This window comes from Pseudorasbora parva, chromosome 8 (assembly GCF_024679245.1).
Source record: "Pseudorasbora parva isolate DD20220531a chromosome 8, ASM2467924v1, whole genome shotgun sequence".
NCBI lineage: Eukaryota > Metazoa > Chordata > Actinopteri > Cypriniformes > Gobionidae > Pseudorasbora > Pseudorasbora parva.
Genome location: NC_090179.1, coordinates 3,207,638 through 3,220,344, shown reverse-complemented (window position 1 = coordinate 3,220,344; position 12,707 = coordinate 3,207,638). Strand labels below are relative to the sequence as shown.

Here is a 12,707-nt window from a genome sequence, read left to right as displayed (position 1 = left end):
AATAAAAACATATGTAGAAGTACAGTATGACAAAAGTAATTGTGGAGTTGTTTAATCCTACTCTGCTGAGATCTTCAGAGATATAATGTCTTCTTTTATCTTCAGTTGATTTCATCTAAGGCTGTGGCTGAAGTCAGTTGTAGATCTTGTGTTTCTCTGTCCTTCAGTGATTCTGCTCGTTATCATCAGGTGTTCATCACTAATGGTTCAATCATTATTTAATTAATCTCATATTATCTCATTAACTTTAACACCACTTCAGTGTTATTTTAACTCTCTGTGGAGTGGGACCAAATACACTCTGAGCAGTGTTGATTTAACACTTGGGATTTTACTGTGTAGCTCTAGGAACTTCTTGTACATGGCCATAACTGATTCTTCATCTTTTACCATTGAGATGAACTGGCAAAACTCCAAAAAGTCCTCCTCAAGATACTGGGGGTATATTTTCTTCAGCTTTTCTGTGGCCGCATGGATTTGTTCAATGTTCATTGATTTCGTTTAGTAAGGAAACCAAATTTCTCCTCCACATTTTTGTATGCGTTTTTGCGTTGTTTCAATTCTTGTGACAAGCATTCACAGATGACATAATGTGTGTCAATGCTGCTTTGTATCCCTCTGTTGCTGTGAGAGTCTTGCCCTCTGCTTCATAGACATCGAAATAATTTCTGGCCTGTCCTATGTATTCTATGAGTGAACTGTACAGAATAGGAACAGTACATACATCAATTTGTACCTGTTGCAATGCTTTGCTGGTTAAATTGATTCTTCTCCTCAGTTCATCCCACAGTACTGTCATAACTGCAGTTTCAAGGGTTTCCATCACTGTTATTAATTGACTTGCCTCATATTGAGCAGCTCTGGGGGTTCCATGGTCAACTTTGATTTCGTTCAAAGCATCCTGTATAGCTTTGTAGCCAAATCTCAGAGCTTTTGTTGCATCAGCTCTTGCAGACCACCTTGTGCCGGAAAGGCTCTTCAGTGTCAGAATTCGCTCACATTTTGTGAGATGGGCTGTTAAAATCTCCCACTGCCGAGTTGAAGCTGAGAAGAAGTTGTAGAGATTTTGAATGAAGCCAAAAAATGAAACTGCTTCTAGGCAACATTCTGCTGCACATGCACCAACTAAATTAAGAGAAAGTGCAGAACATAGTATGAAGTCAGCATTAGGATTTTTATTTTTTGTTCTAGCTTGGAGTCCAGAATATTTCCCTGCCATGTTACTAGCATTGTCGTAGCTCTGCCCACGACAGTCCATCAAATCAATGTCCAGTTCTTTTAACTCAGATTTGAGTGTTTCCTCCATGTGTTCTGCAGTATGGCCAAGCAGTAGTATGAACTCCAAAAATCTCTCGACAGGCTCACCACTTTCCTTCAGGACATAGCGAATTATCAAAGCAAGCTGATCAACATGTGTGACATCAGGTATTGAGTCCACAATGATGGAGAAATACTTGCCATCTTCTTAAACTTCTAAACTTCTTTTACTATGGCACGCAGAACTTTCTCAGCCATCAGCTGAATAAACTCATCACAAACTGTAGAGGACAGGTAACTGGTATGTCCCCTGCCCTTGTTTCCATATCTGGCTAGATGCTCTGACAGAAGTGGATCAAAGCGACTAATTAACTCCAAGCAGCCCAAAAAGTTCCCATTGTGGGGTGATCCTACTAACTCATCTTCCCCACGGAAAGGCAGGCCTCATGAAGAAAGAAACTGAATAATTGCCACTATACATTTCAAAATGTTGAGCCAGTATGCTCTCTCAGACTCCTGTTGCTGTATTATGTTTGAATCGGCATTGATAGACTCAGCACAGCAGTACGACGATCCATACTATTCTCATGTTCATGCAAGCGATTAGCACAGTTTTTCCAGTCATTAAATCCAGTGACAAATTGATTGTTTCTTATACTGAACAACTTGCAGCAGTAACAGAATACAGTGCCAGTAGACGGTGAGTACACTAACCATTTTCTTGACTGGGTTTCTCCATTTAGCTTTTTTCTAAAGAAATGTTCCTTGGTTAAATGTTGGTTCACCCGAAGCATCTTGAATGTCAGCCTACTACTCAAATCACACCTGCCTGCTATATTTGTTGTCCCGCTCTGACGTCTGACTGACGCTGACGTCTCCTCGGACTTAACTGGCTGGCGCCTCTATTTAAATACAGTCATGACGTAATATAACAGTCTATGGTTTAAATAAACATCGTCACTATTTTTATTGAAAATAGTGACATTTTGAAATGAAATAAATTGTAGATAGGACATTTGTACTTTTTAAATTTATTTATAATTTTTAATTTAATTTTTTGTCCCTCTGTCTGGGCCCCATCCCGCCAATCTGGCCCTAGGCACGAGCCTAGTTTGCTTTTGCGTTAATCCGGCTCTGGTTTTAGTTACTGGCTTGATTCACTGATGCATCAAGACGCCCAGCTGCAGGACTGACAGTTTTAAACGATTTAGAAAGAAAGTATGTGTGAACTTGAATGATTAGCTACACATCAGAACTCACTGATCCCAGATCAAGCATTAATGAACACTGTTACTCACTCTTTGTGGCTGTGCTGTTGAATCCGTATGGTAAAGCCTGTGCTGCTGACATCCACTGATGGGGCGGGCAAAGCAGAGGATGGGGCGGTAACCTTTCCTGGTATGACCTCATAACAGGAGAATTCCAGATCAGCTCGTCTGAGCTCTCATTTTCTCAAAGGCAGAGAAAGACAGCCTGAACTCATTTTATACTTATCAAAATTTCTAGCGACTTGGGGACAACATTCAGGCTAGGGGAACTCATATTAATGTTGAAAAACCTCATAAAATAAAAATTTCATGCCATGGGACCTTCAATGAAGCCTGTATTGGTATCCAATACTTTACTTGTATGGGATACAGTAAATGATTATGTTTGCTCTTTAAAGTGTACCTTCACATTTGACCCTGGATACTCTAGGCTCCCATTCTCCATCAGAGCTGCAGACTTTTTGGCTGATTGGATAAGGTTCAAATCCATCGCTGCAGTGATAAATCAGAAGACTACCCACTACACCGCCATTTGAATACTCCACTGTGCCTCCAATGATGGATTCAGATGCAGTGCAGTTTTTGGGCTCATTCTCATACTCATATTCATATTCTGATTGCACTAAAAAAGAAAAATATTGAATATTGTTAACCTTTACATTTGTTCATTCTAAAATTTAGGAAATTACTTCTATGAAAAAGTGGTAATGTGTCTCAAAGCTGATGTAAATTAAAGAATAAACTGAGGTTTACCCAATGCTGGCTTGTGTGGTTTTGTAAATAACTTATTTTCCCTTTTTTTGTATATGAAAGTATGAAAGTCTTAACTTACAGTTTTTTTGGATCGCTTACACACTAAAATTAAAAGTAGTACACTATTAGAAAAACCTTACACTCAAGAAGCAAAACATCAGGCCATATTTGCACAACTATAAGCACATTGTCAACCTCACACTTGTTGCAAAACTCTATACACAGTGATTTGCAAAACACTAAACACACTTAACATACATTACATACAAAAATCTATCTTGAAGTCACTACCTTGCAATACCAAAGCACTGACTGTCAAATTACCGTCCAACCAATTGGTTCAACACAGTCATTAGCTGTGCAAACACTTCTTTGCTTAATTGTAGACACACCAATCAGGTGTATAAGCACTATAAAAGCAGCAGGTCAGTTCATCAGTCTTCAAGCAGAATGGAAAGAGTCAGAGAAAGAGTAAGACGACAAGGAGGAGAACGAAGCGGTCTGTGAGCAGATGGAGGTAGCAGAAATGCAAGGATGGATTCGTCATGCAAGGATGGATTCGTCATTCAAGATGTTTCTTTCCAAGCTGTCTTGCTAATGATTACATTACCTGCGCTGTTGATGACAATCTCTGGCCAGATGGCCAGATTTTTTTGTTGTTGTTGTTTTTATAGTAAGCTTACAGTACAATATGTAAAGTGATATTTTGTTACAGTATTATGAATACCCATGTCAACATTTTGGGCATGTTGAAATAAATAAGTTTCTTCAGTCTCCAACATTGGTCTTGTGTAGTGTTTGGGGGATTTACATTATATTTGTACATTGATGGTAGCCTACTCTAATCATTGGGAAGTAGAAGTGCTAAAAGTGTTTTAGGTTTATCACAGCAGAGTAACTCATGCAAAGAGAGTATAGAAATGTAAAACGTTTTTTATATATGGTAACAAAGTGTGGTTTTTAAACAGAAGTGTATAGTTTTAACAAGAGTGTTTAATTATGCAAAGGATCTGTATTGTTTTGCTAATTTGGTGTTTGGTTGTACTTATTGTCTGTAGTGTTTTGAAAACACGGGCCCTGTTTTGAAAATCGTGCTTACGAAATCTAAAAAACTGTAAATGGCTGTAATTACAGTTTTTCTCCATTGGTTTAGCTAATTTCTTGAAACAGAAATTACATTCTCAAAATTGTAAAATCATTTGGAAAAACTGTCTTACAGTTCAGCACAACAAAAAGCTAAAATCTGTTCAACCATGCTTCAGAACTAAATTCCTTTCCCATATAAATAGTCAGTGCCACCAAAATGGCAAATATCCTTCTCAATTGCTTTGGCTCATTTCTTGAAACAGACCAGACGTTCTCAACACTTTTTGCTTTTGCCAAAAATAACATGGATGATTCTGCACAACACCATGGTTCACCTGCAAAATCTCATACCTCTCCCAAAACAGTTCACTCATATGTCAAAACTAAATTTCCTTCTCATTTAAACAGTCCGTGCCCCCAAAATGGTTTATCCGTTTGGCATTGTGTAAGCACTGCAAGTCAAAATGTTTAGATATTTTGTCATTACAGGTCCTTCTCAAAAAATTAGCATATTGTGATAAAGTTAATTATTTTCCATAATGTAATGATAAATTAAACTTTCAGATATTTTAGATTAATTGCACACCAACTGAAATATTTCAGGTCTTTTATTGTTTTAATGCTGATGATTTTGGCATACAGCTCATTAAATCCAGAAATGTATTTATATCTCAGAAAATTAGCATATTTCATCCAACCAATAAAAGAAAAGTGTTTTTAATACAAAAAAAGTCAACCTTCAAATAATTATGTTCAGTTATGCACTCAATACTTGGTCGGGAATCCTTTTGCAGAAATGACTGCTTCGATGCGGCGTGGCATGGAGGCGATCAGCCTGTGGCACTGCTGAGGTGTTATGGAGGCCCAGGATGCTTCAATAGCGGCCTTAATCTCATCCAGAGTGTTGGGTCTTGCGTCTCTCAACTTTCTCTTCACAATATCCCACAGATTCTCTATGGGGTTCATGTCAGGAGAGTTGGCAGGCCAATTGAGCACAACAATACTATGGTCAGTAAACCATTTACCAATGGTTTTGGCACTGTGAGCAGGTGCCAGGTCGTGCTGAAAAACGAAATCTTCGTCTCCATAAAGCTTTTCAGCAGATGGAAGAATGAAGTGCTCCAAAATCTCCTGATAGTGAGCTGCATTGACCCTGCTCTTGATAAAACACAGTGGACCAACACCAGCAGCTGACATGGCACCCCAGACCATCACTGACTGTGGGTACTTGACACTGGACTTCAGGCATTATGGCATTTCCTTCTCCCCAGTCTTCCTCCAGACTCTGGCACCTTGATATCCGAATGACATGCAAAATTTGCTTTCATCCGAAGTACTTTGGACCACTGAGCAACAGTCCAGTGCTGCTTCTCTGTAGCCCAAAAGTGTCTTGACCTGGGGAATGCGGCACCTGTTGCCCATTTCCTGCACACGCCTGTGCACGGTGGCTCTGGATGTTTCTACTCCAGACTCAGTCCACTGCTTCCGCAAGTCCCCCAAGGTCTGGAATCGGTCCTTCTCCACAATCTTCCTCAGGGTCCGGTCACCTCTTCTCGTTGTGCAGCGTTTTTTGCCACACTTTTTCCTGCCCACAGACTTCCCACTGAGGTGCCTTGATACAGCACTCTGGGAACAGCCTATTTGTTCAGAAATTTCTCTCTGTGTCTTACCCGCTCGCTTGAGGGTGTCAATGATGGCCTTCTGGACAGCAGTCAGGTCGGCAGTCTTACCCATGATTGCGGTTTTGAGTAATGAACCAGGCTGGGAGTTTTTAAAAGCCTCAGGTATCTTTTGCAGGTGTTTAGAGTTAATTAGTTGATTCAGATGATTAGGGTAATAGCACGTTTAGAGAACTTTTTCATGATATGCTAATTTTTTTAGATTTTGGGTTTTCATGAGCTGTATGCCAAAATCATCAGTATTAAAACAATAAAAGACCTGAAATATTTCAGTTGGTGTGTAATGAATCTAAAATATATGACAGTTTATTTTGTATCATTACATTATAGAAAATAATGACATTTATCACAATATGCTAATTTTTTGAGAAGGACCTGTATGACAGAGGACCATTGAAATATACCTCATGTCCACCTTTCAGTCTTAGCCCAGTCATTCATTGACAATGGTTACTGGACTGTTTTAACAGAATACAATTGTGTATACAAGTGGAAAAAAAAGAAATAGGATTGTAGGGTAAGAGTAGCCTCCAATGTTTGACATCACACATTGCACTCATACTGCCAAGGAAATTATATCCATTTGGGCCCCACTTTATATTAGGTGGCCTTAACTACTATGTACTTACATCAAAAAATAAGTACAATGTACTTACTGTGCCCATATTTTATTGCAAAACACCTTTGCTGATATTGAGGTGGGATACGGGTAGAGTTAGAGACAGGTGTGGTGATATGGGGCAGTTTAAGGGTAGGGTTAGGTGTAAGGGAAGTGCCAACTGTGTAATTACAAATGTAACTACAGAAATTAATTACAGATGTAATTACATGCAGGTATTTTATATAATGTAAGTACAATGTAAAAACATGTAGGTACACAGTAAGTGCATTGTATCAAATGATTAATTACAATGTTAGTACATAGTAGTTAAGGCCACCTAATATAAAGTGGGTCCACCATTTGTATTCACACACAGTAACTTCCATACATCAGAGTAAAAAGAAAAGGTATACAGTATAATATACTGTAATATAAACATACAAACAAAAAACTATGAAAAATATATGCAAGTTCAATATACTACTCCAGTGGTTCTAAACCTTGGGTACATGTACCCTATGCAAAGGTACTGCATGGGGTATTTGACAGAAAGGGGAGGGGGGAAATCATAAATGAATAGGCTTACTGATAGGTTGAATAGGTTACAGTAAAACGTATCGGGTTATGTCTATAACCTTTGTTCCCTGAGAGGGAACGAGACACTGCGTCGTGAAACGACTCTTTTTGGGGAACGAATACCCACTATGCCACAACGATCCATGCCTGCCCTAGTGTGAAGCTGGAACCCAGGCACACTTACGACGAGAGCACCCTAGCGCCTGGCGTCGCAGGAAGGTGCAGACTATAAAACCTAATGAAAGTGTGTGGGGTAGCCCAACCGGCTGCCTCACAGATCTCCTGAAGCGGGACCCCCATTTGAAGGGCCTGAGAAGAGGCCATGCCCCTTGTGGAATGCGCCCTCAAGGCCTAAGGTGAAGGCAAGCCGCGCACCTGATAGGCCAAGGCAATAGCCTGGACGATCCAATTACTGACCGTCTGCTTGGTCGCGGGCAGACCCCTCCTAGGAGACCCGAAACACACTAACAGTTGGTCCGACCTTCTCCACTGCGAAGACTTCCACAGATAAATTTGCAGTGCTCTGACCGGGCAGAGCAGATGAAGTCTCCCCTCTTCAGCCGACACATGAGGTGGAGGATGAAATGCCTGCAGCACCGTAGGCCGTGCCACACTAGATGGCACCTTAGGCACATAGCCCGCCCTAGGGTGCAAGATGGCCTTAACCCCACCGGGGGCAAACTCCAGGCAAGTCGGCGTTATAGCCAAGGCCTGGAGGTCCCCCACCCTCTTAAGCGAGATGATTGCCAGGAGCAGCGCCACCTTAAAAGACAGCTCGATCTGTCGCCGACTCAAGTGGTTCAAAGGGGGCCTCAGCCAGCCCTTCAAGTACCACCGCCAGATCCCAGGTTGGAACTCTGGGGCGAGTTGCAGGCCTCATCCTCCAGGTACCACGGAGGAAAGGTACGACCAAAGGGTGCCTCCCCAGAGGCCCATCACTTACAGGAGCGTGGAAAGCCGTAATGGCAGCCACGTACACCTTAAGTGTGGACGGGGTTAGCCCCGCAGTGAAGCCATCTTGGAGGAACTCCAGCACTGAAGGCACTGGGCAGTTAACTGGGTCCACCTCACGCTCCCTGCACCAAGTGGAAAATACATTCCACTTCAAGCCGTACAACCTTCTCGTGGAAGGAGCCCTGGAACTGAGTATGGTCTCCACTACACCTGCCGACAGGCCAGCCTCTAAGTACTGAGCCCCCTCAGGGGCCAGACCCAAAGCTTCCACAGCTCTGGCTGGGGGTGAAATATTGTGAGGGAAAACCACAGTGGGCAGTGGGACGTCTCTCGAGACGGGAACAGATCCACTTTCACTGGGCCGAACCTCTCGCATATAGACCTCACCACCTCTGGGTGAAGTCTCCATTCCCCGGGCCTCAGCCCCTGCCTCGACAGGATGTCCGCTCCCTGATTCCGGTCCCCGGGAATATACATCGCTCTGATAGACGATAGTTTCCCCTGGGACCATAGAAGGATCTGATGCGCCAATCTGCACAGAGGGCGAGACCTCAGACCCCCCTGATGGTTCAGGTACGCGACCACTGACATATTGTCGGAGCGCACCAGAACGTGATAACCCCCGAGATCTGTCAGGAAGCTCCTCAGAGCCCTGAACACAGCCAACATGTCCAGGCATTTTATATGCCATGAAAGATGATGGTCCTGCCACAGACCCTGGGCAAAGCGGCCGTCCATGACCGCGCCCCAACCAGTGAGGGAGGCGTCTGTCGAAACGGATTTCCGGTGACATGACGCTCCCAACAACGGCCCTTGGGACAGAAACCAAGGTTTCTTCCATATTGATAGGGAACGAAGGCATCTGCGCGTAACCCTGATCATGCGGAATGGATTCCCCTTCGGAGAAAACCCCTTGGCTTTCAGCCACCATTGCAGGGGCCTCATGTACAGCAGGCCAAAAGGTATTACGTTGGACGCCGCTGCCGTGAGCCCCAGCAGTCTTTGAAACTGCTTTACAGTGATGTTGCGGCCTAGCTTTATGCTGGAGACCATCGCCCGTATGGACTCGATGCGCGCGGCAGACATATGTGCCCGCATCGTCGTCGAGTCCCATACCACCCGCTGGAATGTGGTCCTCTGGGAGGGCGTCAACACGCTCTTCTTCGTGTTGAGTCTCAACCCCAAGCTCTGAATATGGCCAAGGACGACATCTCGATGCCGAACTGCCATCTCTCGAGACTGGGCCAAAATGAGCCAGTCGTCGATATAGTTCTGTACGCGGATGCCCTGGAGTCTCAGTGGAGCCAGAACTGCATCCATGCACTTGGTGAACGTGCGAGGGGAGAGAGCTAGGCCGAATGGAAGAACCCGATATTGCAATGCTTCGCCCCCGAAAGCGAACCTCAGGAACTTCCTGTGAGAAGGACTGATGGAAATGTGGAAGTATGCGTCTTTCAGATCTATCGTGACAAACCAGTCCTCGGACCGAATCTGATTCACGATAACAGGTATTGTTAGCATCTTGAACCTGAACCTCCTCAGAGACCGGTTCAAATACCTCAAATCTAAAATCTAACGCAGACCCCCGTCCTTTTTGGGAACTATAAAGTACCGGCTGTAGAACCCCGACTCCCTTTCTGGTGGAGGAACACATTCTATGGCCTCCTTTATCAGCAGGGAGTGTACTTCCTGTTCCATAACCCGAGCCTGCTCTGGGACCACTGCAGTCCAGACCACCCCACTGAATCTTGGTGAGCTGTGGCCAAACTGCAGTCTGTACCCCTTTTCTACAGTGCGCAGGACCCATGGCGACACATTCGACTGGCGTAGCCACGCCTGAAAAAAATCTACCAAGGGAATCAGCCTCTCAAGGCTGACCTCGGGTGTTCTTTGAATACCGTTCTCGATCCCCTGAAGTGGCTGCCCGGCAGGGAGAGGTCGTGGACGATTTTCGGTGTGCGAACGCCATCGCTACCTGCCTGAAACCGCTCGGGGCGGACGAGGTAGCGGGCGTATGCTGGAAACCGATGTGGCCCGAAGCCTCATTGACGGCGGGATTACCACATCGATTTCCAGAGGGCTCCGCAGAGAAAACGGCCTCAGCCGCTTCTCCCCGGAGGGGACACCCCTCAGAGGTCCTACCACGGCTAGGACCTCTTTCCCGAAGCCTTCTTAGCCTGAAGGACGGCCCTTAGGTCGCCCTTCTGCTGAGCCGGCTTCGGGCGAGAACGCCGCCTCTGTTGCCAAGCTCCTTGGGGAGGGGCTCTAGAGGCGACGCTCTCCTTTTGTACCTGCCGGTACGCGGAGCTTGATGACGGCTGGAGCTGGTCGGTTTTAGGACCAGCCCCTTTAGACTTGGAGCGGCGAGGGATAAACTGCTGGAACGCCACAGATTGCCTCTTTGCCTCCTGATACCTGTCGACAACCGTACTGACAGCGTCGCCGAACAGGCCAGAAGGCGAAAGAGGAGCATCAAGGAGGAAAACCTTATCCTTCTCCCTGATGCCCGACAGATTCAGCCATAAATGCCTCTCCGTAGCCACCATAGCTGACATGGAGCGGCCCACAGCGCGGGCCGTCTCCTTGGTGACCCAGAGAGACAAATCTGTCGCTCTGGGGAGCTCAGCCACATCCTCAGGTGTGGGTCCCTCGCCCTCATCCAAGTCTTTTAACAGGTCGGCCTGGTATGCCTGCAACAATGCCATGGTATGCAGACATGCACCAGCCCGACCTGCCGCCATATATGCCCTGCCCACCATCACCGATGTATCTCTACACGGCTTGGTGGGCAGCACCGGGGTTTTTAGGGAAGATGCCATCCTCCCATAGCCATTCTCTCCCGCCCCCATGATATTACTATAATCCAAAACTGTTGGATTAGAGAGGCGAGAGGAGTGTGGTCAGTTCCACGACTTACCCAACTCGCTGTGCAAGTCTGGAAAAAATGGCAAACCCCGGTGTTGCGGTTGTGCTCTGTGCTGCAGAAAGCGTTCACCAAGCTTACTTTTAACTACTGTCGCTTCCTGCTTTTCTGATGGCCATCTTATGTTTAATCTGGCCACCGCACGAGTCACAACCTCAACGAGCTCCCCATAAGCGGGCACGTGAGGTGACGAGTGAGCCTCAACGTCGCCCGCCTCGATGCTGATCACATCTATCTCCTCAGATGCAGACAGCTCAAGCATCGGACCCTCTCCTCGTGCAGAAGAAGCCGCATCGCAGGCTTCTGCACGGGGAGGAAGGGCATCAGAACTGTCTGATGATGATTGGGAAAGTGCCTCAGCAGTCCCAATCTCACCAGCCAGTTCCCATTGCGATCCCCACGATCTAAGCCGCCGAACCGCGGGGAGCGCGAGCCTGACCGGCCTCGTCAAACACGGCCAGGAGGGAGCGCAGCACTCTGATGGGGAGTGCTTCACAATGCTCGCAGTCAGCTCCCTCGAGAGCTGACCGAGCATGCTGCGCACCCAAACAGATCACACACACAGAGTGCGTTTCCCCAACCGTGAGATAACGAGGGCAGGGGTACACACACTTCCTGAACTGTTCACTCGTCATTCTCATTCAAAAGATTTAAATCAAACACAGTCTCTCATCTCATACACACACACACACACAGAGCATTTGCTGAAGAGCGAAAGGCTAGCGCTATTGTGATGCGGCGTCCCTTTATACTTCCGGGTATGCCGTCACTTACTACGTCATGACGTAGCACCAATCAGGATCGGTCTTAGTTTCATTCATGCTTCAGATGCGTCACGCTGTGGGCGTTCCCCAAAAAGAGTCATTTCACGACGCAGTGTCTCGTTCCCTCGAGAAGGGAACCCACGGTATAAGAGATTTACATGGCAGGCACTATTTGCAGATCCTTGACCCTTTTCCTTTGACCCTTTTTCTTATTGTATGTTATATTCGTCAAAATAAGTAGCACAATTTGACCAAAAAAAAATAAATAATAATAATAATATATAAAATATATTTATTTTGTATAGCACCTATAAAAGCAGCTTTCTCAAAGCACTTTACAGACAAGCATAACAGCAAATGAACAAACACAATGTAAGTACAAGAAAATAAACGCATAACATCAAGTTCATGTAAAAGGAATCCTAAAATAAAATGTTTTAAGAAGAGATTTAAATTGCAGAGCTTAGAAGCATAGACAGAAAATGCTCGGTCACCCCACGTATGAAGCCGTGTCTTCGGAACAACCAAAAGACCACTTTGAGAGGAGCGCAGATTGCGACGTGGTGTGTAGGGGATTAATAAATCAGTTAAATACTCAGGTGCCAGATTGTGTAGAGATTTATAGGCCAGCGTAAGGATTTTAAAATCAATACGGTATTAACAGGTAGCCAGTGCAGGGACTCCAAGACCGGAGTTATATGGTCCCTGGCCATGACCCCAGAAAGTACTCTAGCAGCTGAATTTTGAAGACATTGCAATTTATCCAGTGATGATTTAGATACCCCAGCTAGAAGACCATTGCAGAAGTCAATGCGCGAAAAGACAAGAGTTAATCAACTTTTCAGC

The 12,707-nt window shown here is 45.1% G+C and overlaps 1 protein-coding gene across 1 annotated transcript in view; it reads right to left on the bottom strand.

The window, feature by feature from the left end:
* si:ch1073-280e3.1 (complement factor B) overlaps positions 1–12,707 on the bottom strand; it is a 75,012-nt gene that overhangs the window by 51,600 nt on the left and 10,705 nt on the right. Inside the window, exon 2 of the mRNA XM_067449941.1 lies at positions 2,929–3,147. Within this exon, the coding sequence (XP_067306042.1) occupies positions 2,929–3,147 (219 nt within the window). The remainder of the gene's footprint in view (positions 1–2,928; positions 3,148–12,707) is intronic.